At 48.1% G+C, this 27016-nt stretch overlaps 1 protein-coding gene across 5 annotated transcripts in view; it reads left to right on the top strand.

The window, feature by feature from the left end:
- Nucleotides 1-25952, top strand: part of GTF2IRD1 (GTF2I repeat domain containing 1) — a 69004-nt gene extending 43052 nt beyond the window's left edge. For 2 of the 5 annotated variants that reach the window (XM_041425057.1, XM_041425053.1), the window contains 15 exons: nt 1273-1362; nt 1907-1966; nt 2438-2503; nt 4912-5095; nt 6231-6289; nt 6462-6527; nt 7359-7442; nt 11964-12147; nt 12702-12730; nt 18103-18150; nt 22247-22324; nt 23387-23579; nt 24045-24082; nt 24792-24928; nt 25699-25952. In XM_041425057.1, the coding sequence (XP_041280991.1) occupies nt 1273-1362; nt 1907-1966; nt 2438-2503; nt 4912-5095; nt 6231-6289; nt 6462-6527; nt 7359-7442; nt 11964-12147; nt 12702-12730; nt 18103-18150; nt 22247-22324; nt 23387-23579; nt 24045-24082; nt 24792-24928; nt 25699-25773 (1391 nt within the window). In that variant the 3' untranslated portion in view covers nt 25774-25952. The remainder of the gene's footprint in view (nt 1-1272; nt 1363-1906; nt 1967-2437; nt 2504-4911; nt 5096-6230; nt 6290-6461; nt 6528-7358; nt 7443-11963; nt 12148-12701; nt 12731-18102; nt 18151-22246; nt 22325-23386; nt 23580-24044; nt 24083-24791; nt 24929-25698) is intronic. The other 3 variants (XM_041425056.1, XM_041425055.1, XM_041425054.1) reach the window with 3 other exon arrangements.
- The last annotated feature ends 1064 nt before the right edge of the window (nt 25953-27016 follow it).

Below are 27016 nucleotides of genomic sequence, written 5' to 3'. Positions count from 1 at the left end.
TCTGCCCAGAGAGGTCAATGGCAATGGGTTGTGATGGAGATGACATGCTTGAGGGGCAGCTGGGAGAGTCAGTTTTTCACTTACCTGGCCTGGACAGTGCAGCAAATGGTAGGATGATCCTCAGGGTTTAATGAATGGATTGTTAGCAGTTTGCATTTTCAGGGTGCTTTACAACCATTAATTAGTAAGCTCCACAGAATGAGGACATCAACAGAACTCTAACATGCCTGAGGGTGAGTGATTCTGGTGAGTGACACCAGGCCCCACCAGTTGTTGTACCTAAATTGTAGCAGTCCCCTTAGTAAGGTGATAGTTGAGGAGTCACTCCAGGATTGGTGTAGAATAGACTTATCTATGGTTACTGGAGGGGAAGGAGAAAGAACAAGGTGTAGTGGTAGATCAAACATTTTCTACTTGGCAGCTAATGGAAGAGGAGAAAGTTGATACGTGATAAGCTGGAGGTCCATGGGAGGAGTGGGAAGAATTACCACTTGTCCAGTGCCAGGGAGATCATACCTCAAGTCCAGAGTCCACCTTTTCTTGCCTTATTTGAAGATTGAGTTGAATCGGAGGGAATACAGCTGAAGGCAAGGAGGAGGATTAATGGAAAAGAGGTGCTCACCTACAGGGAGAAATTGGTGAAATTGGGATTATTTATCCTATGAGGCCAGAAGTGACCTGATTGAATAGTTGAAACTTCATTTAAAGCTGAATTTGGGTGGGTCTTTGAGGGCATTGGACAGTCTAGCACTTGGGGAGACAGGTTTAATGTCAGGGAAACCAAAAGAGGGTTGATTTTGTTGAGAATGGCAGCATTAGTGGAACCCTTTCCTACCCCATGTAGTAGCTAAATCAAGCAGCATTAGCTTTTTAAAATTGAGTGTCTAGATGGAGGGAACCCTTTCCTACCCCATGTAGTAGCTATATCAAGCAACATTAGCTTTTTAAGTCAAAATTGAGTGTCTAGATGGAATTAAGCCAAGAAAATAATTTGAACTAGTTTTGCTCTTCACCTTCTGTGGAGCTTAGGAAGAGATTCTTGCTTCTTTCCCTCAACCAAGAGGTCAGGTCTGTGTCAGGGATGAGCTCTGGGTGGTTCTGGGAGGAAGAAGGCAGATGCATCCCCAGAGCATCTTCTGTATGTGGGGCTCCTGGGAGTTGGGGGGCCCTTTGCTCAGTCCTTGCTGACAGCCAGGACCCTCTGAACACTGTTTTGGGGACAGTGTCCTGCTGGTGTCAGAACAAAAGGTGTCTGTGGGTTTTTGTCCGCAGACCGATCCCCGGCTTCAGTGGAAATGCAGGACCCAGTGCCCACGCACGTGGCCTCCGAGGAATCAAGATACATCCTGGAAACAGTAGCAGGTACCAGAAGTGAAGCATCTGGGAGACTGCAGGGTAGGAGGGGTGTTCATGCACGTGTCAAAAATTAGTAAATACCATTTATGATCCAAAGTGGTGGAGTTCGAGACCCAGTTCCAGAGTCTTGGCCTCAGTGAGGCCAGCTGGGAGCTCTGGTAGATTAACTGGTGGGTTTTCTGCATAAACTGGTGGGTTTCCTGGCACTGCTGCCCCTTCCCATCCACTCTTCAGCTCCAGCATGCTGCAAACCCACACCCAGTGCACAGCTGGAACTGACCTGTGGGATGTGTGCTGGCCCTGCCCTTGCTCCTGCTGGGTCTCTGCTCTCCCAGGGAGCCCAAGGGTGGGCATCCCTCTGCTATGGAAGCACTGGGTTTATTCTGCCAGGGCAGCTCTTGGCATGCTGGTACCAGCCCAGCCTCTGCTGGGACACTGGCTCAGAGCTTAGTGAGGGGAGGGAGCAGTTGAGTGGCTGCAGGGCACCTGGAGAACTCCTGCTCATGTCTGGTCTGGTTTTGCTGCTGCTAACCCTCTTCTTCCTCGGCAGAGACAGAGAAGGGGTCCAGTGAGGAGTCTCGACACGAAGAAAAGCAGATGGAGGGGTCAGGTGAGTGTATGGTGAGCTCTGAGCATTGTCCATCACTGCAGGTTTTGGAAGGATGGATGCACACAGATGTATTTTAGGTTGAGTTTTGTGAGCTTCCTATGTTATCAGCAAAGCTTTTAGCTTTTAGCCTTTAGCCTCCAAAACCTCTGCCACAGAAGGGCACCATTGTGTTCCTGGGCTCTGTCCTCTCCTCTTGTGCTTGAATTTACTTTTTTTTCTATTTTTTTTTCTTTTTTGCTCCTGACTGCTAGCATGGCTCTGTAGCAGATGCATCCTTGTCCTTCCTTGTTAGGAGATCAGTTTGGAGGCTGCTGTCAGAGGACTAGCACTGATTTGAGGGCACGGGGAGGAATGGCTGTCTCTGCCAGAGGTCAGGCAGGGGCTGCTCACCTGCACAGTGCTTGCCCTGGAAGCAGCTGGTTGCTCAGAGCATTTCTCTGTATTGTTGTTTGTTTTTTGTTTTTTTTGCAGATGGTATAGGGGACATTTTAAGTCATTTGAGGAAACAAGTTGAAATTTTGTTCAACTCACGATACGGTAAGATGGTCATTAACACATGTTCATCATGGCAGCTGCTGGCTTTGTCACCAGCCATTTCCAAAGCAGCAGCTGAGTGAAGGTGCAATCTGATTTGTTCATCTGCTGTCTGCTGGGCTCACAAATGCATTTGAAACCTCCTTCAGCCTTGTTATTGCAGCTCTTCCCCTTGGTTTCCTTAAAGTTGTTTCACTGGCTGCAGTCCAGGAATTGCTGCCTTCATCCTGCAGAGGGAGGGTCCAAAGTGGTTTCCCCATCACTTGTTTGAGTCTCAGAGAGTGTTTTCCACCCACAGTGATCATTGCATGGCTCAGGAAAGCTGGTGGCACCTTGGTGGTGGGGGCTGGCACTCAGCATGCTCTGCTCATCTCTGCTTAGAGAGGTTGTTTAACTGGGAAGAAATACAAGCAAGGTCACACATGCATTTTGAGAGCTGGCACACAGTTTTTGCTACTTTTAGGACCAGGAGATGTGGCTCTGCCTGACAATCCTCAAAAGCTGGGGGCGTAGCTGAGCTGTAGGGCCCATTGTGAGCAGGGAAAGGAGATGAGCCAGGATGCTCTCAGGCAGGGCTGGGCACTGGGGGTGCAGCTGGAACAGCCATTGGAGCAATGGCTCTCAGTGCCCCATGTTACTGCAGTAACAGGCTGGGAGTCACTGTCCACACTGATGAGGTGGGGTTTTTACCTTGTGGTTTGACGCTGGCCAAACACCAGGTACCCACAAAAGTTGCTTGTTTACTTTTTTCTGTTACAGTTGGGCAGAGGAGAGGGGAAAAAGATAATGAAGGGCTCATGAGTTGAGATAAGGACTGGGAGAAAACACTCTAAGGGCAAACCAGGTTCAAATTATAGGTATAAAGTAAATTTATTATTAACAGAGTCAGAGGAGGATAATGAGAAGCAATGCAAGCCTTTAGAACATCTTTTTTTCCCCTTAGCCCTTCCCTCTTTCCCACCAACATGGGCATGGGGGCATGGGGGTCTTGGTCAGTTTGTCATTTGAGATCTTCTTCTGTTTGCTCAAGGAGAGGAGTCTTTTTTCTGCTGTGCCATGGGATCCTTCCCATGGGCAAACAGTCTTCCCAAAACTGCTGTGGCGTGGGTCACTCATCCACAGGCTGCAGTGAGGCTAGGCTGCTCCTGCTTGGAAGCAAGGGCCTTTTCTCAATTTGGGTTTCCCACTGGATCACAGCTTTCTCTGACATCCACCCATTCCAGCGTGAGCATTTTTCCCACAGGCTGTGAGTGGAACTCTGTGTCCCCTGTGGACTTCATGCCTTACAGGGGTTCAGTTTGTTTTACCACAGTCCTCACCACAGCTTGCAGAGGAGTCTCAGCTGTGATGCTTGGAGCACCTCCTCCCCATCTTTCTTTTCCACTGCCCTTGCTGCTGCCATGTTGTTTTCCCTCACATGTCCTCACGTCCTCCTTTTCTCTGACTAGAAGAAAAACTGCTGCTTGTAGGTACTACTGCCTACAAGTTCCACTAATTCAAAGATTGCCGCAAGACCCACAGTGCCAAGAAGTGGTCCCAGTTCTGCACTGGGGAGTTGCCTGCCACGATTTCACTGTCAGCCATGTGTCCCCGCTGCCATGGCACGGGCAGTGCCCGCTGCAGCGCTGGTGCTGTCTAACACCTCTCTTCATGTGGGGCACTGGGAAGGGAAGCTGCCACTGCTGCCCCTGCCCTTTTCACCTGTGGCATGGCTGGCCGGGCAGGCAAGGCTCACCACAGGCCTCTCCAAGGTGGCAGCAGCCACAGCAGCCACAGTGCCTCCCCACCCCTGGGAAGAAAACTGCACATGTGCTGTTTTGATTTTCTTAAATGTGTCATCACAGAGGTGTTACCAACCTCTCTAATTGACCCTGTACCATGTCCATCTTCAGAGCCATCTGATATTGGCTCTGTCAGATGTGGTGGAAGCTTCTAGCAGCTTCTCAAAGAAGCCACTTCTGTGGCCTTCCCCTGCTATCAAAAACCAGGCTGTGCCAAATGAACACAAACCTGTTTTTTAATCTATCCAAACAGCACTGCTTGGCATTGGCTGTTTGGTTGCTTTTGGCAGTATTTAGCAGAGCAAGGGGACCATGCACCAGGCACATTCCCTGTCTCCTCCCTTAGCAGAGGGGTTTCCATGGGTCTGGGTGTGGGGTTCCATTGCGTTGTGGAGAGATGCTTGCAGCCTTTATAGGAAGGCAGGCTGTGATAATGTAGCAAATGCAAAAGGCAGCTCCAGGTCTGTCCCTCATCTCATGTCTGCCAGTGTCAGGGACATCCCCACGAGGCACAGAGCAACCACAAACTCCCCAAAAACCTCTTGAATCCCTCCAGTAACATACCATGCTGCTGTTGCTTAGACCTGACATGGAGGTCCAGCAAACTAATGAGATTGGGTTCCCATGCAGCAAAAGCCATAGGAATCTCAGAGCCAGTCAAAGTCCCCTACTCTAAGTTCCTGATGTACCCTGAGGACCTATTTGTTGTGGGCTTGCCAGAAGGCATCCTGCTGCGCCGCCCCAACTGCTTCGGGATTGCAAAGCTGAAGAAGATCCTGCAAGCGAGCAACAACATCCAGTTTGTCATTAAAAGGTAAGGCAGGTGGGGTGGCTGTGCCTTGGGGAGGATGTTTCTGCTCAGAGCTCCTGCTGCTGTGCAGTGTCCTGGGGAGCACCCATCACTTGGTCACCTTAAATAAATTTACTTGATTAGAAGCAGACAAAGGTTGTTGCCTTCTTGGAGCCATCCGTGGGAGGCAGCAATGGTGTTGTCATCTGTCCCTTCATGTCTTTTGGGTTTTTAACCTGCTTTTGCAAAGGTTTGGCCACCTCAGCAGGATGGGTGAAGAGGCCTGTAAACTTCAGGGTGCCTTGATGTGGAGCAGGGACAGGGGCTGGGAGCCCTGGAGGGTTTTCCTACAGAAAGTGGCTCCAGCTGAGGTCCAGATGTGCATATGTGCACGTGGGATGCTGCAGATGTGAGGAAAGATGCTGACCCTGTGCTGGGGAGCAAGGGGGTCATAAGAACTGTGGGAGGGCTGGGAAAAGCCACAACCAATGTAATGCAAGAGCATTGCCCTGAAGGAGGGAACAGATCCAGCAGAGGTGGATTTTAAGATGTCTTAGGTATTTTGGGGGCAGTTTCTCACCCAAATGCTGGCACAACCAATGCTGCAGGTGACTGAAACTGAAAATAAATATTGGGAGCATGGAGACTTTGTGGTGTCAGAACAGCAGCTCTCAGGTCAGCCCAATCATATTTTGGGGTTTCCTCCTATCCTGATCTCAGATCCATTCCTTTGTGACACAGCTTCAGTGCACTTTGTTAACAAGCCCTGCTCTCACCTCACTATGCAGCTTTAGTATTAGGTACCCAAATGGCAATTTTTGGGGTCAATTTTATGTTGAAAGAAGCACAGCTTCTCCCATCCCTAAGAAATGTTCAGGACCATATCCACTAAAAGTCTGTAGCTGCTGACTTAAGCTGCTCAGTCATCACCTACTTAATCTCATCCCAAGGAGTGACACATCAGCTCATTAAAGAGCCTGTCAGCATGAAAACTATGTCCACAGTTCTCCTGCTGTGTTGCAGGAGCTTTTAAATAGCATTAGCCAGACAGAGTGAATGGTTTGTGGCTGTAGGAGTGGTGTCCTGAGGATGCTGGAGCAGCACTTTGTCCCTGGCAGGGAGGTCACTCACATGCCCTGTGCTTCTCCCTGTTTTGCAGACCGGAGCTGCTGGCGGAGGGCGTGAAGGAGTCGGTGTCAGACAGCCCAGCAGCCAAAGGTAGGCTGAGAGACACCCAGCAGCTGGGCTGTTAAGGTCTAGGTAGGAGAGGAGTGAGAGTGGTTTCCTACAGCCTTCCCTCCCCACCTTGTTTTTTGGCTGGAACCCCCCTCCCATGCATCCCCCTTGGCAGCGCTGTGATTCCTAATTCCTCTTATGTCCCCTGTCTCAGCCGCCGACGAGAGGGACTCGAGCGAGGCGCTGCTGGAGGACGCTGTGAAGAGACAGGGCTTTCAAGGTGTGGGGCTGGAGACATGTGGGGGCTGAGGCACAGCCCCTGGCCTGCTCTGGGGGCTGCATGGGACAGACGTGGGAAGGGAGTGCTGCAGGTGTTGGGGCTCGGGGGCTTGGCAGAGGAGCAAGACAAGGCTGGCAAGGAGGAGAGAAGGAGGTGGGATGAGAGGATGGAAAGCACAGGGAACTAGAAGACAAGAGGCACAGCCAGGACAGGCAGTCCCACAGGTCTAAGGAGAGGTTTGAAGTGCTCTGCATGGTGCCCTAATTAACCAGCTTGGCTTATCTCCCTGTCTGACCTTGTGAGATGCATAATTAAGTTTCCAAGCCTAGGGGTTTGCCTTTTCTGGGGCTTTTTCCACCTGTGTGATGTTTGTATAAATGCCACTCGAGTTTAGCTGGCAGCAGCCTGGTGGCTCCCTTGGGGGACAGTGGTGGTGACAAGCCTGTGGGCTGGACAGGCAAGTGCTACCCTGCTCAGGCATCTCTTCTTGGGCCCTGGGGGCCTGTGAGGGTTTGCACAAGGATGGAGAGCTTTTTCAAAGCCTTTGGTTTCTCTGAGAGGCTTTGGAGTGTGTTATATTTTAATGCCAGTAATTATCACGACTGAATCTTTGATTTCACGTGGCTTTTATTCTTAGCAAACAGGCAAGGGAAAAATAACTCAACATATTTCTGTTTAGATTATTTTTAAGGACTTTGAATGACCCACTCCACAGATTAGCTAATTGCAAGATAAGGGCTTTCCTATAATTAGAAAATGGCATTACTTAAAAGTCACAGAGTGCCTTTTAATATACCAGCAGAAATCTATAATTGTTTCTTTATTTTACAGAAAATTATGATGCCAGGCTTTCCAGAATAGACATTGCTAATACGCTGCGGGAACAAGTCCAGGACCTGTTCAATAAGAAATATGGTGAGAATCCAGGCTTGTTTTATTCCCCCTTTACTCCCTCCTAATTTTTTGCTCTTTATCTCTCCCCTATGCTCCTGATTCCTCCTTGCCAGGTATTTTCTCTCATCTCCCCCTTGAGCTGCTGATACTTAGGAGGGCCAGGAGGGAATGGCAGCTCTGGGATTTGCCCCTGTGTGCTGCAGGAGCTATGGGAGCACAGGGAGTGCTGGGAGGCTGGGAAGGGAATAGGAACAGGCCATAGCAGGCACTGGGGGACAGGAAGATGCTGCTCCTCCTGTTCCTAGAGCAGGGAAATGCTATTATCCCCATGTTGAGGTTTAGGAATGTTATATCCCACTGAAGCATTGCAAACCATGCACTGCTCCTTCACTTGTCCTTCCCCCTCTCCCTCCCCTTGCAGTGGGTTGGAGAGGAGACTTGGAGGCACAGAGGGGAAAAATCACCTGTTGAGATAGGAGTTTACTGGAAACAGCCATGGAATAAGAAAACAAGCAGTAACAATATCAATAACAAAGAGAACCAGCACTGCCTGACCACTCCCTTTGCCTCACTGACTTGACCAGAAGGGACCCCTTCCCTCATTCCTATAAAATTATGTGAGGTGATACAGAATAAGCTCTAGCTCCTAGCCTTGCCCTCTCCTCGCTACTGCAAAAATTAACCCTGTCCTGGCCAGAACCCCTTATTCTGTAACACTTACATCATGCCAAAATTCTACACTTTCCAACAATGTACATACACGTGTGTGTGTGTATCCACAAGCACAGATATATCCACATTTCTGTAGTCACTGTTGTCCCTCCAGGATGTTTGCTGAGTTCATTTAGACCATGATTGTGGTTTCCATCCATCTTAGAGGTCTTCCACAGGGCTGCTGTGCTTTTGGCTGGTTGAGCTCATGGCTGATGAATCTGGAGCAGCCCATCCTCACTGGCCATGGCAGTTATGGCAGTGTCACTCAGCAACCAGTATTACACAGTTCAACATCACAAACTGTTCTCACCCAAAAATCAAGTTCCCTGGAGGGACACATCATGTTTCCCTGTCCCTCTGCATCACCCACCAAGTGCACACGGGTCCTTGGGCAAAAACAACCCCACAGATAGGTTTGCCTTTGCTTGAGGCAGGACTAACCCAAACTGTCTTTCCTAACACATTTTCTATATGCACCATGGGGACTTCATCCTCTTCTACAGCACATGGAAGCTTTGATTGGGCACGGCCAGGTTGATTGGCAGAGCCTCAGGTGTTAACTAACCAGGCAAAGGTGGCCTTTGCTAAATGTAGATCCCAATGTTTGAAGGTTTCCCCCTGCATTGCTGTCAGTGTGAATTTTAATGGTGCATTGTACCATCCAGTTTTCCAGAGGCTGTTGCATGTACTCAGCACTGGTTAGGCCACACCTTGAGGGTTGTGTCCAATTCTGGGTCCCCCAGTACAGGCAGGACATTGAGATGCTCCAGTGCATCCAGAGGGCAGCAAGGCTGGTGAAGGGTAAAAAAACCAGCCCTGTGAGGAGAGGCTGAGTGAACTGGTGTTGTTTAACCTGGAGAGGAGGAGGCTCAGGGGAGACCTCATCACTCTCTACAACTCCCTGACCAGGAGGGTGCAGCCGGGGGGGGTTGGTCTCTTCTCCCAGGCTACCACTGACAGAATGAGAGGACACAGTCTTAAGCTTCACCATGGGAAGTTTAGGCTAGACATTAGGAAAAAGTTCTTCACAGAAAGAGTGACTGGGCATTGGAATGACCTACTCAGGAAGGTGGCAGAGCCACCATCCCTGGATGTGTTTAAAAAAAGACTGGATGTGGCCCTTAGTGCCATGGTGTAGTTGATAAGGTGGTGTTAGGTCATAGGTTGGACTTGATGATCTCAAATACCTTTTCTGATCTAGTTAATTCTCTGGTTCTGTGATAAGGTATCCTTGCAAGTGGGCCCCCAGCGGGGTAATAATTGGCATAGACTCCATGTATTTCAGAAGGCTGAATAATAATCTGCATTTAGAAACCCATTGCTCTTTTATAGACAGTTACAATACAGGTGTACCTCCAATCCAAACACCATCACCACTGGCTAATTAAGAAACCACCCTTTGGTAAACAAATCTCCATAACACATTCCACATGTTCACAATACCAGGTGCAGCAAGTTAAGAATTGTTTCTCATCTTTTCTCTGATCTTCTCACAGACTTTCCCAGCACAATGCCTGGGAAATTATCTGTTTCTCTCGGTGGCCAGTGAGCTGCTGCCACAATAGGAGTGTGATACACCCACTCAATCCATGCTTTCTGGCCCAGGTGTCAATGAGGCTGTTTTTAAAACGAGTCCCTTTACCCAGCCCAATTCTTTCAGTGTGCCCTGTTGTCACAAGACCTGCTTTTCAAGGCACAGGATGTAGTGTGAGGCACAGGGTAGGTCTTCAGGCACCCAGTGGTGCCTTCAATACCACTGTGAGCACGTAGTGCTTGCCTTGGCAGGTTTCAGGCAGCGTGATGCAATCAATCTGGCAGGTTCCCCTACTTATATTTAGACCACTGCCCCCCACAGGGGCTTTACCCACTTGGCTTGCTTTTGTCTCAGCTCATGTTTCACAGCCATGGATAACCTGGCAGATGGTGACCATGGTTAAGTCCACACCTCGATCACGAAATCATCTGTTTGTTCCATCTCTTCCTTGATGACCTGAGGTGTCAGGTGTCGCCGAGCTAGAAATAATTCACCCTTATGTTGCCAGGCCAAATCTGCCAGAAATACTTTACCCTTGGCAGCCCAATCCACCTGCCCATTGTTGTGATAGTCTTCAGCAGCCCGACTCCCATGTATGTCCATATCTAAAATGACAGGATTTCACAGCTATCTCCTCTACCTGGGCAGTAATGTCTTGTCACACTTCAGCAGCCCAGATGGGTTTCCCTCTGTACTGCCAACTGGTCATTTTCCACTGGGCCAGGCACCCCCACAGAGCATTTGCTGCCATCCATGTGTCAGTGCAGATGTAGAGCACTGGCCATTTCTCTTGCTCAGCAGTGTCTAGAGGCAGCTGGACAGCTTTCAGCTCTGCAACCTGACTTGATCCACCCTATCCCTTGATAGCTCCTGTGACTCACCATGTAGGACTCCATATGGCAGCTTTCCATTTTCACCGAATCCCTACAATATGACAAGAAGTGTCAGTGAAGAGAGTGTATTGCTTTTCATTTTCTGGTAGCTGGTTGTATGGTGGGGCCTCCTCAGCACATGTCACCTTCTATTCAATGATGATGATGATGATGACAATCGTCAAAAATTTTCACCATCAGGCCAGTTCATGATGACTCCCGGGATCCCAGGGCAATTGGGATTTCCTGTTCAAGCTCTCTGTATGATCAGTGCTATCCACACAGTCCATGTAGCATCGTGTGTGCTGCAGGGCCTTTCCCTTTGAACATCCAGCCCAGCACTGGTAGCTGGGTGCCAAAAGAAGCTCTGCTTTGGTGCCAATCACTTCTGAAGCAGCTCAAACCCCTTTGTGAGCAGGCAGTATCTCCTTTTCAGTTGGGCTGTAGGTGGCCTCAGAATTCCCAATCCCCAGGGGCTGCTCTCGAGTCTCTCCAGGTACCTTCTGCCAGAGGCTCCAGGAAGGACCATTCTCCCCAGCTGTGCTGTAGAGAACATTCTTTGCATCCTGTCCTGTCCTGACTGGCCCAAGGGCCACTGCCTGAACAATCTCCTGTTTAATTTGTTCGAAAACTTGTTGTTGCTCAGAACCCCACCTAAAATCATTCTTCTTCCTTGTCATGTGATAGAGAAGGTTTAGAATCTGACTGTAATCTGGAATATGTATCCTCCAAAACCCAACAGCACCTAAGGAAAGCCTGTTTCCTTTTTGCTGTTTGCCGAAGACAGAGCTGTTTTGTTCACCATATCCATTGGAATCTGACACCATCCATTTTTCCATTTTTACTCTTAAAATCTGAATTTCCCAGGCAGGTCATTTGGCCTTAGTTTGCTTTATGGCAAAGCTGGCCTTCAGGAGGCCTTGGATTACCTTCTCCCTTTTCTCAAAACCTTCTTCTGCTGTGTTGCCCCACACATTGATGTCACCAGTGTACTGCTTGTGCTGAAGTTCCAGCAGAGGTAAGCTTTGTCCAGGTACTTGAAAGGAAATATGTAACCTCAATCCTGCAGCTAGGCCTAAGAAAGGGAACAGAGCTGTGGAGTTAGCTCCAAATAACATCCCAAAACAAAGAGCAGCAGCTTTCCATTCCTCCCACTGCAGTGCATGGGCATCATGATGCAGGGCAGTGCATCTCCTCGGCCCCGTGGGCTCTGCTGCACACATGTGCCTGTATTTGGACCCCTCCACTGCCATCATGGAGGCAGCCTTAAAATGTTGGTCCTTGATTTAATGCTGACCTGGTGCCTTGAGTAGCCTGCTCACACTGCTGTGCCTTGATAGGGCTGGAGATAAAGCCAGAGCTGCAGCAGAAATGGCATCCCTGGCATTCTCACGACTTAATTGCCACTCACTTCTCTCCTAGGTGAGGCCTTGGGGATTAAATACCCTGTGCAAGTGCCATACAAGCGCATCAAGAGCAACCCAGGGTCGGTGATCATAGAGGGCCTGCCTCCTGGGATCCCCTTCAGGAAGCCCTGCACCTTTGGCTCCCAGAACCTGGAGAGGATACTGGCTGTTGCTGATAAAATCAAGTTCACTGTGACGAGGTATGTGGTGAGAGGTGTCAGCCATCCTGTGGAGCCGGAGAGGGGGGAGCCCACCTAAAGGCACTCCCTGCTCTGCAGCCCCATTGGGGTGGGTCTGTAAGTGCCTCCACTCCCCCAGGGCAGCAGTTAAGGTGGCAGCTAATGGTTCATCAGAAAGGAGGGGACCCTAACACAGACACTCCTGCTTTCTTCCCATCCACTGCCTGAGGAAATGATGGGGAAGACAGTGGCAGGAGAAAAAGGTGCTAGGTGTGATTGATCTCCAGGCATAGAAATCCCAGCCCCTTTGTTAGAGGCTTGAGACAGATTATTGTTGATGCAGGGCAGTGCTCAGAGCCCTGCTGTGCTTTAGCACCCTCTGTTCGTGGCAGGGTCCTCTGCTGCCCCAAGCAGGGACCTGATCCCCACAGAGCTCCTGTTGGTCCCACATGAATTGTGTGCAGGACAGGCTGATCCCCAGCTTTCCATGGGCCACAGGAGGGTGTTCAGCCCAGGCATGCTTGCTTCCTGGTACCATTTCATTTTAAATCTCCTTTTTTCCTTATTTTTCACAGGCCTTTCCAAGGACTCATCCCCAAACCCGGTAAGAGATGATACCTTTTTGCCTAAGCAATACATTGGTTTAGTGGTAGTCAGGGAGTTGTAAACTGTGGATGGCAAGCAATAATTTTATCAGCTGGAGGAAGGTTGTTCTACTTCACTTTCCCACTCTGATTCTGTTGCTGTTTGGTGCATTTACTGCCTGAGACAGTTGGCCTCAGCATCACCCATCAGTACTGCTGCTGTTGCCTTGAAATGATGGCATTTTTCAAGAGGTAATCTAGGGCAGGGATCTGTTTTCTGTATTTAAGAAAGCACCCACTTTCTTAAGTGTTTTCTTAAAATAAATCTGTGTTGTAATGAGCAGGTGGGTTGGGTGGAGAGGGAAGGTTGTGGTGAGGGATGATTAACCACAAGGGTTCATGCTGGGCTGCAGTAGCATGGCAAGGAAGGTCCTCTCCAGCTCGTGAACATTGCACAGGCAGATATACCAGGGAAGACATGGCAGGGGAGAGGACAGGGTGTCCAGGATGCACTCCATACACAGCTGCTCAAAGCTTCGTCCCAGAGCCATGTCCTTCACTGTCAGTCCCTGCAGTAGCTGTCTCTCATTTCTTGGCTGCTCAGAAAAGAGAGTTGCTGTCAGAAATGTGGGTAAAAACCTGTCTCGATTTTAAATGTCTGTAATTACAACTGTTGGAAGAGCACAGATGGGTGCAAAGAACCTTGTCATCTTTATTCATGGCTTCCCATTTCCTTGGCCAGCCTCCATGGCAATGGCACAATTTAGGAAAGACAAATATGACAGACAGGAAAACATTTATATGCCCTTAATGGGAATAGCAGAAGGGTGTTAGAGCTCTAACAAAAGGTGAGCTATCAGTAAAATTCAGGCATGGTCCATGTGTTCACTTCTAGGAAGATTCAGGCATGGTCCATGTGTTCACTTCTAGGAAGATTCAGGCATGGTCCATGTGTTCACTTCTGTGTCCCTGTGTAGGGCTTCCCAATGACAGGGAGGTTCCCCAAGACCTCTGTAGAACTTGGCCTTAAATTTGTATCTTTTGGTCCTAAGCAGCAATGTGCCAGTTCACATCAGCTGGACCTAAAATGAGCCCTCACTGAAGCACAAGTTTTGCAGAGCTCTAGTTTTCCACAGGATTCCTTGGCTGTGTATCCACTCTTCCAGCCACGTCTTGCCTTTCCATTGTCCCAGTCTAAACAGTATAATTCTGTTAAGAGATGTTGATCTGACACAAATCACACCATTAACAGAGGAGCACATCAGAAGGCAAATACTTCAGGCTGCTAGCTGGCTGGGAGACACAGCCTGAGAAAAAGAGATGTAGAGGAAATTGATTTTCTTTTCAATGCACAACATTTTTCCCTCCTCCTTTCAATGCTCCCCTCACAGACCAGCCTTCCAGCACAAACCCAAAGACATATTTTATGTGTATTTCAGTACCCCAGTGGGCTCAGCAGGTCACAGCATCCCTGCCAGGCTGGGTGCTTCACTCCCTCTCCTCCCACTGAGGTTTTAAATAAGAGCAGATACAGGTGAGGGCTTTTTCTTACTTGACATCTCAATTTGTTATAAACAATTTCCTGTATTTGCCAAATCTTCAGAGACAGTTTCAGGGCTCATAAGTATTTTCTAGTAGTCAGATTGCCACTGGAATGTCTCTTCCAGAAAAGAGCTGATTGTTATTTTGCCCCTCCCTAATCCCCTCTGGCAGCAATTAACCCATTGTTTGCTTTTCCACCCCACTACACCGAAGTGGTTGGTGGCAGTACAGTGATGCAGTCACTGCCTTGGCTTTGATTGCTTTTCATCTGCCTTAACGAAATTAATGACTTCCAACTAGCCACAGGTCACTAAAAAGTTAAATTAAAGAGACTTCAATATTATGTAGTGAAGCCCTGTCATGTAAAATGAAGAGCAGCAGCATGCTTGGCATTAAAATAAAGTCAGTGAAAATCACTTTTATTTCACAGAGGAGGGTTAAAATGAAAGCAATAGTTACTCCCAAGTATGGCATTGCAGAGGTCTCTAAAAGCAGGAAAGCTCAGAAGGTAGCATTATAAATGTGATGGAAGCTAATGGGTTTTGTGGATCATTTTGGCTAAAAAATTACATGAACTGTCCATGTGTTTAGGAAAAAGGGAAATTTAATGTATTTTATAATAAAATCACTTAGGAGTGATTTTAGTTGCCTTTAGGTTAAACCTTTCACCTTTTAGGTTAAACCTTTATGGGGTTTAATATGCTTTAAAGCTGTGCACCTCCTGCATTGCTGTGCTGCAAAACCAGCACAACTGCAGAGCATTCCTGGTAGCTGCAGGACCACAGATCTCTTTCTTTTGGGAACAGCCATTTTTTAAGTGTAACACAAACAGGTAAAAGGATTTCAATATAGTCTAAGCACCTCATGTGCCTTTTTCTCAAGATAATCTGTAATTTGTATGTTGAGATGGTATTTTTCCTTGAATGGGAGCTGGGGGAGTTGCTAGTGCAGAACAGTGGGGGCTGTGTGCCTGCAGGGATGCTGTTTGCAGGAGGAGGTGGATTTTGCAGGGAATGAGGCATGTTTTTGGAAAAAAACCCTTCAGCAGTGCAGGTTTGCAGCCTCTCAAAGATGGGACAAGGGTCCTGAGGCCACCAGTGCCAGCCCTTCACCTGCCTGGCTTCCCCAGGGCCTTCAACCCAGCAGCACAATCCTCCTGGCATCCAGAAGTTTTCCTTTTGACTTCCAGTGCCTCTTCTCCACACTGATGGTCTCTGCTCTGCAAAAGAGACTTTCAAAACCCCTTTTTGAAAGCAGCATGATCTTTCAGCATTAAACAGGAGTGAGTGAGCAGGGGTGAAGCTCTAGTGCTATAAACACTACACTCATCCTTTTGTTTTTTTCTTTCCTGAGGCACAGATACAAAACTGGCTTAATATGAGCCTTTGAAAAATACTATCAAGCATAAGTGATCTAGCACACACACACATACACACACACAAAAATCTTTCTGTATGTTAATTTTTATGTGCTTTGATTGAAAATGTAGACCAGCTCCATCTGTCCTATTCCCCAAGCTCCCTACCATCATGATAGATTACTTTCCATACTCCAATTAATAAAGTAGGGCAGGCAGTGTTATTTAATTAAAAAACCCACACATCCAGGCATCCTTTATATATATATATATATATTTATTTCTTTTTTTAATCACAAGAGCACAATCCTCCTCAAGACTTTGATGAGATGTGCCTCGCATTGGAAACTCCTAGCAAGAAAAATAGAAAAGAGGAAAGCTGTGATGAGGGCTGAGCACATCTTGCTCCATCACCAGGTTGCTTTTCAAAGTCCATATCCATCTCCCTTCACCCCCCCAACCCTTTTTAACCCACCAGCCAGGCCTGGGGTGATTATTTTTCAGTGTTCAACTGGTCACTGTTTCTAGTCTAAGGTGAAAATTCAGGCAGGTTGAATATATGTGTGTGTGTTTGTATAAAAATATATGTTTTTATATATGGATAATTATGAGGGTTAAAATTGAAGCAGGTGTGAATAGCTGTGGAGCTTCAAAGCCTGTTTATAAGCATGTTTATTATTCCAATCACCTTTTTCTTTCCCTAGCTTTGGTCTCCTTTTCCCATTTGCCTCTGTGTGTGGCATCCTCGCTGTCAAGAGGGCAGCACCATCACCCAGCTCATCCAAGCCCTTGTGTTCACTCTGCTCTTTCCTTCCTCCTGCTCTCCACCACCCTCATATCCTGTTGTGTCCTTCAGAGACCCCAGCCCCCTCATTTTTCAGGGTGTTTATCAAACAGTGAGAGGGGTGCCATTCCATCCTGGCACGATGGGATGCACTCCATACCGTGCAGGACAGTTGCCCTGAACGTGGTGGGATGCTTCCTATGGTTCAGGGCTGAATGCCACATTTGAGTTAGCAGGACAAGAAATTTGAATCACCTCTTAAAGTAATTTCATAACAGCACCTTGAAATGCTGCAAAAGCCTTTGAGTTTCTGCCAACCAAAGGAAATGCCATGCTGCCTTTTCTCAACCAGTTCTGAGCCATATTGGAAAGATCCTGCCATATGTTGCTCTCCCTTGCTGCCTGCAGTCTGCCTGTGCTCCTGCCTGCATTTCTGACAGAAGCCATGTCAGGACCCTGCTCCCTCTTGGCTTGGATCCAGCTTGCCTTTCCCAGCACCAGCATGGCCCATCTGCATCTCCTCCCCTCTGCAAAAGCATTTAGTGCAGTGGGTGCTGCCCACAGGGTGTCACCAGAGATGTAGGGGACCAAGCTGCAGAGATGATCTCTTATTTTGGGGAGGGATCCTGCAGCATGGCAGTGAGTGGCACTGCTGCAGCTACTTATGGCAGAATTTGTCTTCCTGCAGCTCAGGGGTGACAAGCCCCAGTTCCCGTGGGTCTACACCCAAATCTCAGTGCCTGCAGCTGCCCTGGGCAGAAGCACATGTTTTTTTCTGTTCCTTTGAGCTGCTGAACCGAAGGGCTCTCCTCCCCCCTGCAGGGCAGCAGCAGAGCTCTGTGCTGCAGTGGCTGCTCTCCTGAGCCTGCTTGAAATGGGGAACGCGTATTTTGAGCTGGGAATTTGGAGCTACTTCAGATTGCTTATGCCTCTGCTCAGGAGAGTTGGACACATGCTGCTGCTGTCTCCCAAGTCCCCTTCTGTTTGTTGGTGTCAGCTCACTGCAGTGACTGCATCAAGAGCCTCCCCTCTGAGCCACTTCCTTGCCTTGGTGCTGCAGCCCTGACCTCCCCACCAGCTCTCCCTGTGGCTGTGACTTCAGCAGGATGAGCCATTTCATTCTTCCTTTTGCCCATCGTGCAAATCCAGGCCACAGTCCCACCCCTGGCTGTTTTTCCAGAGGAAGTTAATTTTTTTTATGTCACTGATCACTTTGGAGTCAGTGGCAAGCACCAGCCTCTCCTTAGGGATTCCTTTTTCTCCCATTTCTCCTATTGATGCAGAACTGTCATGACCTCCCTGTTTGCTTTTCATCTGCTTTAACCTGAGATTTTTTTTTCTCCTCTGGCACTGGAACAGCTGTGCAAGGCAGCTGCTGCTGCTCCAGCACATGCCATAAATGCTGTCATTTGGCCATGCGTCCTTATGCACATGTGGACCTTGAGCTGCTCAGGAGAGCCAAAGGGATGCTTGCAGGTTTAAGCACATTCCAGCAAAGCAGGTCCTGGTATGAGGTGGAGAGCCCAGCTCACCAGTAAATAACTTGCCAGGCAGTTATTAGCTACCAAAATGTCTCTGTGCCAAGGGCCCAGAGGAATTTTAATCCTGGGTTTTGCTTTTGTTTGTGACCAAGAAACCAAGCTGCAGCACTCATGGATCTCTTTTTCTTTCTCTTTTGTTTTTTTGTCTTCCATTAACTCGTGCTGTAGCCCCTAGACGGATAACATCTTTGGAAAAAGCCTATGCTGCTTTGAATGGTACGTAGCTCAGTTGGTGCATCGTAGATGGTAGCAGACAAGAAGTGCACTTGTGTTTTAATATGGGAATGAAAATGGCTAAACCCCCCAAATTTCAGGTATTGTTTTTCCCCCGCTGCTGTTTCCCTGTGGTATGCAGAACTGAATGATACAGTGTTTTATTGTTGTTTTTAATCCTTTCTGCATTTCTAAGCACTGTTGCTGTAGTCCCTGAACATCGATGCCATCACTCCAGCCAAACAAACCTGCCATGTTCTTCTCATCTTCATCCACGTGTCCCAACAATTAATTTGTTACAAATCCACATTCATAAGGAGAGCTTCCATGGGTTTGGGTTGGGGTTTTCTTTGCTTTGCTTTAACACATACTCTGGGTCAGGGTTGGTGAGTAGCCATGAGGGCTCCAGGGATGTAAGACAGAGTGATGTACAGAAGTAAGGAAGAGCTGACCTGCCCGTGCCTGTGGCAAGGCATGGCATAGCAACAGCAGATCCAGCCTCAGTGCCACCAGCTGGGATGTTGGCTGTGGGTCTAGGTGTTAATTGCTGCTGCCACACGTTTATAGCTCTGCTTTGAAAACATACATATGTTAAGCTAAATCAAACTGCATTTAAACCTGAGTTACTGCAGAGCAGCCTCAGTAAAGTCAGCACATTTATTCTGGATTTACACAGGGGTATAACTGAATTGCAGCCATGGAAGCTGGAAGGGGAAAGATTCCTCTTAGGATTCAGGGCCAGATCCCAGGCTGCTGTAGGGAGCCTGCCCTCAGCCTGCAGCTGAGTATCTCTTTGATGAGTCTGGGATTGCCTGCAGAAGGGATCTGAGCCATATTTTCAGTGAGATGTGTTGGGCAGTGACAGTTTTCCTGATGAAACAGGCTTCAGGACAAGTCTTTGGGTAACAGGAGGTTGTTGCTCCATGAGCAAAGGCTGAGCAGAGGACAGGCATCCCCCTGAGCAACCTCTGAGGGTACAGGTGGGGGCATGGGAAGGAAGAAGGCTCCATTGGGTACCCTGCCCAACTGTGCTGTGGCTTCACCACGGAGATCAAGGTTCTGCACATGACATCATGAACACAGAACCATTATTTATCCAGGGGATACCTTGGATTTGGTTTTGTGGGGGTTTTTTTGAGTCATTAGAAGAATAAGCAATGGTTTGGATTCTATTGCCCAACAGCAGACACCTAAACCTCAGTTTTTATAATTACTAAAAGTAGCTTGGTGTCTCTCAAAGAAATGTTAAGCTCTGTGACAAGACCTATAAAAAACCAGTAAGTGGTGCTTTAAAAATGTGACCACTTGTATGTAAATGCCTGTGGAGTGCAGAGGTGCTGACTTCAGGCAAGCAGAATTGGGAAAAAAAATCAACTAGCTACTATAAAAAAAAATAAAAACAACAAAAAAAAACCCCAGAGACCTGAAGCCAGCAGCATGGATAAACCTGCTTTATGGGAAGGACTCAGCACACTTCAGAAACACTGCTGACTTCCTTGATTTACTTTTTCCTTCAGTTTACTCCCTGAGTTGATTAATTCCCAAACCCAAATGGGTAAAGTCAGAGGGAGATGGAGATCCCTCTTGCCTGGGCACAGAGGGGTCAGTCCCTGGGAAGCAGTGCCACTGGCCAGTGGCTCCTCTTTGGCTTCACTGTTATGCATGCTCAGTTCCAGGATTTTCATGACATTTGTTTGTGTCCTTGAATGGGAATTTGGGAGTAGTGCCCACCTCAAGGTCAAAAAACAAGATCCCTTGAGATCTTTTTTCTTGCACTTTGGTCACTTGGGGCATGAGCAGAAAGGAAAGACCTGCTGCATTTTTCAGTCCCAGAGAATTAAATGAATGAGAACACTGAATTTTGGTGTGTCTTTGTCTGCTACCATCTACACATCCATACGGGTACGTATACACAGCCCAGAAACTGAGCAGTGATGACAAGGAAGTCACAGAGGGAGCCCACAGGGCTGTCCCCTCTGATCCTCCATGGCCTCCAGAGTGGCACTGCAAGGCATCACTTAGTAATCTTCATCTATTGTATTTATGTTTTGCTCCATGCCATTCAAGCTGCTTTGTTGCCATTTCCAGATTTGAAGCACAACTGGCCCCTGAGCTCTCTTTGCAGAAAGTTCTTGGGTTGCTTTTGTTTTGTTTTTGTGGGTTTTTTGGTCTTTTTTGATTTTGGTTTTTTGGTTTGTTTTTTTGTTTGTTTGTTTGTTTGTTTGTTTGTTTGTTTGTTTTTGTTTGTATATGTGATATCCAGGCAAAGCAATTGTTTTCCAGGTGGAGAAGAGGCTTTTTTGAGGCTGTACCCTGCAGTAGCAGAGTGCAGAAGTTTGAGGTTGCCAGCTTCTCTCCAGCACCCACAGCAGCAGAGTGGCTGAGATGTGGGATGGGATCTTTGTGCCTGGAGTGCTGAGCACTGAAATCAGTCCCATGCAGGGGGCAGGGACTTGCAGTGGATTTTCACCTTGCATTTAAAACTAAACTTCCAGCCATGTGTTTGCTTGAAACCAAAACAAAAATCATATGATTTCTCAAAATAATAAAAAATCATAATCATGTGATTGCACAAAATGAAACTGAATAGCTGCAAACTGGGGGCAGAGGATGCCTTGATCCCTCATGCCAAAGTTTTCAGGGATCACCTTGATGCTGTAAAAGCCCACTATGAGTAGCTCTTGTGAGACCCACCTGAAGCACTGCTGAGGCCTCCAGCACAAGAAAGACCTGAACCTGTTGGAATGAGTCCAAAGGAGGTTGCAAACTCACCCAAGAGCTGGAGCACTCCTGCTCTGGAGCCAGGCTGGGACAGCTGGAAGTGTTCACCAGAAGAAGAAAAGGGTCTAGGGAGACCTTAGAGCCCCTTCCAGTGCCTAAAGAGGCTCCAGGAGAGCTGGAAAGTGACTTTGAACAAGGGCCTGAACAATGTCTTCTGGCAGCCTCAGCCCCCTGAGCTGAGGGTGCTGAGGGCTGGGTTCAAACCTCTTGGCTTAAAGCATTAACAGAAATACTGTGATTAAATGTTCTTTGAGACACCTGAGGATGCCAATACTAAAGATGGGATTTGGGCAGCACCTCCCAGCACCTCTTTCTACCCTTTTAAGCCACCCTCCACCATCACCTGAGCCAGCAGCAGCAGCGTGAGCCCCCAGCACTTGCACAGAGCACACAGCACTGTGTCTGCAAGGCACACCTTATGTGTCTGGCCATGGCAGGAACTTGGAACTGGATGGTCCTGGAAGGTCCTTTTTAACCCAAACCATTCAGTGGTTCCATGATTTTTACCCAGTGGCTTGCCAGCCTTGGTGACAGTGCCTGTCTTGGGTGCAGTGAGGAACCTTTTTGGGAGGAGAGAAGGTTGGGAGCCCACCCCACTGAGGTCCTGCTGGTCCTCGCTTGCTGGGAGCTGCAGGGGTGACCACAGCAAGAGGCAGATAAGGTGTGTTCACTTGGTACTATATACCTGCTGGGAAAAAAAGGCATTAAAGGGACAGGTTAGGGTTAGGGTCATTTGACCCTAGGTCAGAGGTTAAGGTCATGACCCAAGTCATTTGTCCTGGAGCCTCCTGAGGATGCTAAATAGCTGAATGTAAAAATCTACTGACTTAGGCACAATGTTTGACATGAGAGAATGGAAGAGAAACTGTTTAGCACAATGAGGATAATTAAGAAAGCTAGGAAAGCCAAGCTGATTATATGACATATTATAAAACAATACTTCACTTAGGAGCTTAGCCAAAAAAGTGCTCTCTCATTCCTTGATGTCACCTGTGGGAGCATTCATGGCACTGAGGGCTTGAGTCTTCATTGCTTTGCATTTTTTCTAGTCATTTACAGCTTTGCAGAGTAGGTATAAAATGCTTTTAGCTGTGGCAGCACATGGCAAATGGAGATCTGGCAGCATTTTGGAGTGCTTTGCACAGCTCTGAGAGGTGTCACACAGTGCAAGCACAGAGCAGCACCTCTGAGGTGTCCCCAGGCCATGCTGGGGCAGAGGGACAGGGATACTGTCCTGCATTATGGCAGTGAAATTGGTTTTCCAGGGGCTCAGAAGGAAACAAGTTAAGTTCACCCCTGTTCTTTCTTGCTTTTGCAGATGAGGATGATGCCAACAGGCTTGGAGAGAAGGTGATTCTGCGAGAGCAAGTGAAAGAGCTTTTCAATGAAAAATACGGTGAGTCTCTGCTTGTACCCGTCATGGGGTGAGGCTGGTTCTGCTGAGAGCAGCCACAGTTACAATTATTTCCACAAAGGCCTCTATTTATAGCCCAAGCCCATGGCAGCTGCTGCAGCACAGATATTGTCCTGCTGCTCCATGTTACAGCCTGCCCCCAGGGACATCCCTGTGCCTCACTCTTGGCAGGTGGGACCATTACCTTCTTGTTGACAGCTCATCCTTGGGGAGGGGAAGGGGTATGGCAAAATGCAGCACAGTAGCAGGAATTTGTTCAGTCTGATGTCAGCCTTTGATGGGACAAAGTCTCTGGGAGGAAAGCCAGAAATGTGGCTGTGCAGCCACTAACAGCTTCAGGTTTTGGGGCTGCAGAGATGCAAGGGGGACCAGGCTCTTACAGTCAGAGACAGCACAGGAGTGAGGGATGTTCTCTGCTCCCCAGTGAGCAGGAAATGAAAGGGTACCAAGAGAGGTGAGCAGCAGGTTTACTTGTACAGAAGGAAGGGCTTTTAATGCAGCAAGGAATTAAACTGAGGTGTATCACTGCCATAAGATGTTGTGGAGGCCAAAGAGATAAACTGATTCAAGAAATGGGCAGGAGTGATGTGATGTGATGTGATGTGATGTGATGTGATGTGATGTGATGACAAGGATGGCTTTGGTCTCCACCCCAGTGACCTCCAGACCTGCTGATGTGCAGAGGCAAGAGGAAATAGGCAAATCTCTTCCATTTCCCCTCTGTCCTGGGCTGTCTTGCATGCTGCTGCTGCTGCTGGTCCAGCCATGGGCTTGGGCTCTGTGTGTGTGTGTGTGTGTGTGTGTGTGTGTTCTGAACTCACCTGAGCCTTCTGGCAGAATTCTAAATAGAGACTAACAGAGCAGACAATAAATTGGGCAGGTACCTGTAACATGGCTGGGTGGGATATGTGACTGCAGCAAAGGTTGGGCACCATAGCAGCCATGGCATCCCTAAGTGCCCTAGGGCTCTTGCTCCTTCAGTTGGTTGGTTCTGGAGCTCTGTAGGGTAAAGCTCTTGTGCTGTCCTCTGTTCTGCCATTACAGGAGAGGCTCTGGGCTTGAACAGGCCTGTCATGGTGCCCTACAAACTCATCAGGGACAGTCCTGACTCTGTGGAGGTTACGGGGCTGCCGGACGATATCCCTTTCAGAAATCCCAACACCTATGACATTCATCGGCTGGAGAAGATCCTGAAGGCACGGGAGAGCATCCGAATAGTGATTATAAACCAGCTCCAGTAAGTGTTCCCAGCTCTGTGATGGGGGATGTTTCTGTTTGTTAAGTGTTGTCCTTGCTTCTTCAGCCATAAGCAGAGCAACTCACCCTGAGGCCACCAGAGCCACCACATTCCTGTGGAGGACCTGCTCCATCCCTGGCATCCACTGTCCTGTGCTGGCTGCAGGGAGGTACTTGCCCATGGGTGGGCACAGTGAAGGGTCACAGGGACCATTTGTCCCCTCTTTCTTGTGCAGTTTGGGATGGTGATGCTGGGAAAGGATGTGACATGGGGGCTGGTAACTCAGAGACCCAGCTGAGCTCTTTCAGGTTGCTTCTCTCCAGGATGCACTGGGGATGCTCCAAGTCCCCTCTCCACACAAAGGGGTGTTGGAGGAGTCAGCTCAGGGTCAGGGTCTGGGCTGTGTCCCAGCACAGGCAGGCACAGAGGGTGAAACCACTGACTCATGCCTTGTCTCTTCCACAGGCCATTTGCTGAAATCTGCACCGAGGCCAAACAAACAGGTAAGGGAAGGGCTAGGACATAACTGTGGCTGCTTTCCTGGCACTGTGGGAGAGAAAATGAATGGGAGTTGTGAGGTGGCATTTGAACCTCCCACATCCCCAAGGCAGGATGGGGAGAAGGTCCTATCTACAAAAAGTTAGGCTCAGCATCTGTTCTAAAGTGATCTATCCTCTTGGAGGATTCCAGTTCTGTGAGCTGTGGGAAGACTGGGCTGTTTGGTTCAAACTTTCAGCATGTTCTGGAGGATGTAATTATCCCTCTCCCATTAACAATTTACTCACCATGAGCAATCTATTCCCTGGTTAAAGCCCTTAATTTGAGCCATCATTTAGCAGTTGAATTTCTAAGGCAACAAGGTTTTCTGTCAAGGAATGTGTTTCTCTGTCCCATCATCCCGATAAATCTCAGACTGTTTTAATAAAATGTGTCAGAATTAGCAGTCCTAGAGATAACTACAATCCTGTTTTATGAAAAGAGGTGGATGAATAGAGAAGGGAGATCTGGCAAGCCAGAGCATGCCTGCAGTGTGAGCAAAGCTGACAGCCCTGTGCCACTCATGGAGGCCAAGCCTGTGTCACCAGTGGCAGCCCAGAGAGCACTGCAGGGGATGCTCTGTGGAAGGCGAGGTCAGAGTGGCAAGATGAGTCCCCACATTTAGGGACCACTCTCAGGGCTTGGACACCTCATGCCTTCCCTCTCTCCTTGCAGACAAAGACATCAGTGTTCCCAAACGGAAGCGGAAGAGGATCTCCGAAGGGAACTCGGTATCTTCCTCTTCCTCTTCTTCCTCTTCCTCTTCTTCCAATATGGAGTCTACATCATCAACAAATCAGATCTCGCTTGTGGTAAAGCCTTCCAGATATTAGGGGGGTTACTGCCTACCTATCTTTCAGCTTCAGGATGCTGCTCTGTTCTCCTCGAGCTGTCACCACCTCCCTCCACCTGACAAACACTAAAGTATGATGTAAAATGGCACGAGCAGGTTTGGCAAAGGAGGAGACGCACCTGTGGGGCTGCTTTTTGCTGCAGGGTTTGTCTGGGGGAGGTCAGCAGAGCAAAGTGCCCGACACCCCCAGGGGCTCTCCTGCGTTCCTGCAGTGTGCCTCGGGGTGCTCAGCTTCAGTGGGTGCTGCACATGAGACAGGCTCAAGCAAATCCCTCCACCCCTGGGTTAAAACACGAGTGCTGGTGACATCACCTCAGGTCTGTGTGCCTCTCAGCAGAACCTGGTGGTTCCCCACGGTCCAGGCTGTGCTGGGTGTCCAGGCTCTCACTCGGTTCTGGGAGCAATGCAGAGTTCTAGAATGCCACGAAACAGTAAAAAGAGGAGATAAAGTCAGGGAGATGCATACAACTGCATTCCTTCAGGGCTTGGCTTCAGTTGTGGATGATACCAAATAAAACTCCCCAAAAATGCACAAGAGAAATAAAAACTTTCAAGGGTTTTTGTCAAGTTTGCTAATGGTGTTTTGGTTTGGGGTTGGTTCTTTTCTCTTACTTGGAAAGTGGGAGCAACAGCCAGTTGTTGGAACATGTCAGAGATTTGATGTTTGCATGGTTTTGTGTTGTGTCCTAACGGAGACTTTTGCCTTCTTTTTCTCTCCCTCTCTTTCAGCAATGGCCCATGAACATGTACATGTTAGACTATGGTGGTCTAAACGTCCAGATCCCAGGACCTATTAACTATTAGACCTCAATATCAAATAAGAACCTCAAATGAAAGAAAAAATAAATAAATGTAATTTATGTAAAAAGTGTATATTCCAATATGTATCGATGCCTTTTAGTTTTTCCAATGATTTTTACACTATATTCCTGCCATCAAGGCCTTTTTAAATAAAAATAAAAAGTGTTGCCTTGCTCTTAAAAGTACTTATTTTATTACATATCGTATTGATAAATAACATTTCTAGGCAAGAATAAGGGCAGAAGGGCACCCCTTGGACAGGCCTTGTTGGGCTTTGGCAGCTCAATAAATCCTTAGTGTCATCAGTGCCTGAAGCCAAGAGGTCTGAGATGTTTTAATGCTTCATTTAATTTAGCTCAAAGGTGTAAAAATTTATGTGCAGAGCTGCCAGAGAAGTGGTACTGAACTGCAGCGGTAGAAGGAGGCAGCCAGCCCTCCCTAGCACCAGTCACCTTCACCCATGAGTTCTGTTGGCTCTGAAGCCCAAGTGCATTTGGATTAAAGGGGAAAGAGGTTTCAGGCCCCCAGAGAGGTGAGATCCCCCCAAGCCCTCCCGAGCTGAGTCTCCTGCCATCCCAGACTTGGAAAGGCACAGAAAGATTAGATTGGGTGCATTTAACTGGCATTTGAACCAGGATAAATTTTCAGCCACTGAAGTCCTTCACAGTTTATGGTTTTATTATTATCATTCTATGATTTTATGAGAGGCTTTGATGCCGTCTGGGGGAGGAAGGTCCCACGATAGAATAATGGAATTGTTTAATTTGGGAAAGATCTGTAAGATTGAGTCCAATCATTAGCCCAGCACTGCCATGTTCACCACTAAACCACATGCCTAAGGCCCACATCCACGTGTTTCCTGAATGGTGGCAGGATGATGGTGATGTTTGCACTTTCCTGGACAGTTTATTTCAATGCCTGACCTCTCTTTTGTCTAAATCATTTTCCCTAATACCAAATCTAAACATCCCCTGGGAAAACTCGAGGCAATTTCTTGTTGTATCACTTGTTACCTGTGAGGAGAGAGTGCTGCCTGCCTGGCTACAACATCCTTTCAGGTGGCTGTAAGCAAGAAGGTCCCCCTGAGCCTCCTGTTCTGCAGGCTGATCACACTGATGCTCCACAGGCTCCACGACACTGGATCACTGCAAGTGGCAATGCTGAGTGCATGCAGGGGTGGCCCTAGATTCCTCCATGTACCCTGGACTACCTTCCCCCATATCATAAACAAACCAATAAACTGAGG

This window comes from Onychostruthus taczanowskii, unplaced genomic scaffold, assembly GCF_017590055.1.
Source record: "Onychostruthus taczanowskii isolate IOZ18803 unplaced genomic scaffold, ASM1759005v1 scaffold86, whole genome shotgun sequence".
In the NCBI taxonomy this organism is placed as follows: domain Eukaryota; kingdom Metazoa; phylum Chordata; class Aves; order Passeriformes; family Passeridae; genus Onychostruthus; species Onychostruthus taczanowskii.
This window is presented reverse-complemented; position numbering and strand designations above follow the sequence as displayed.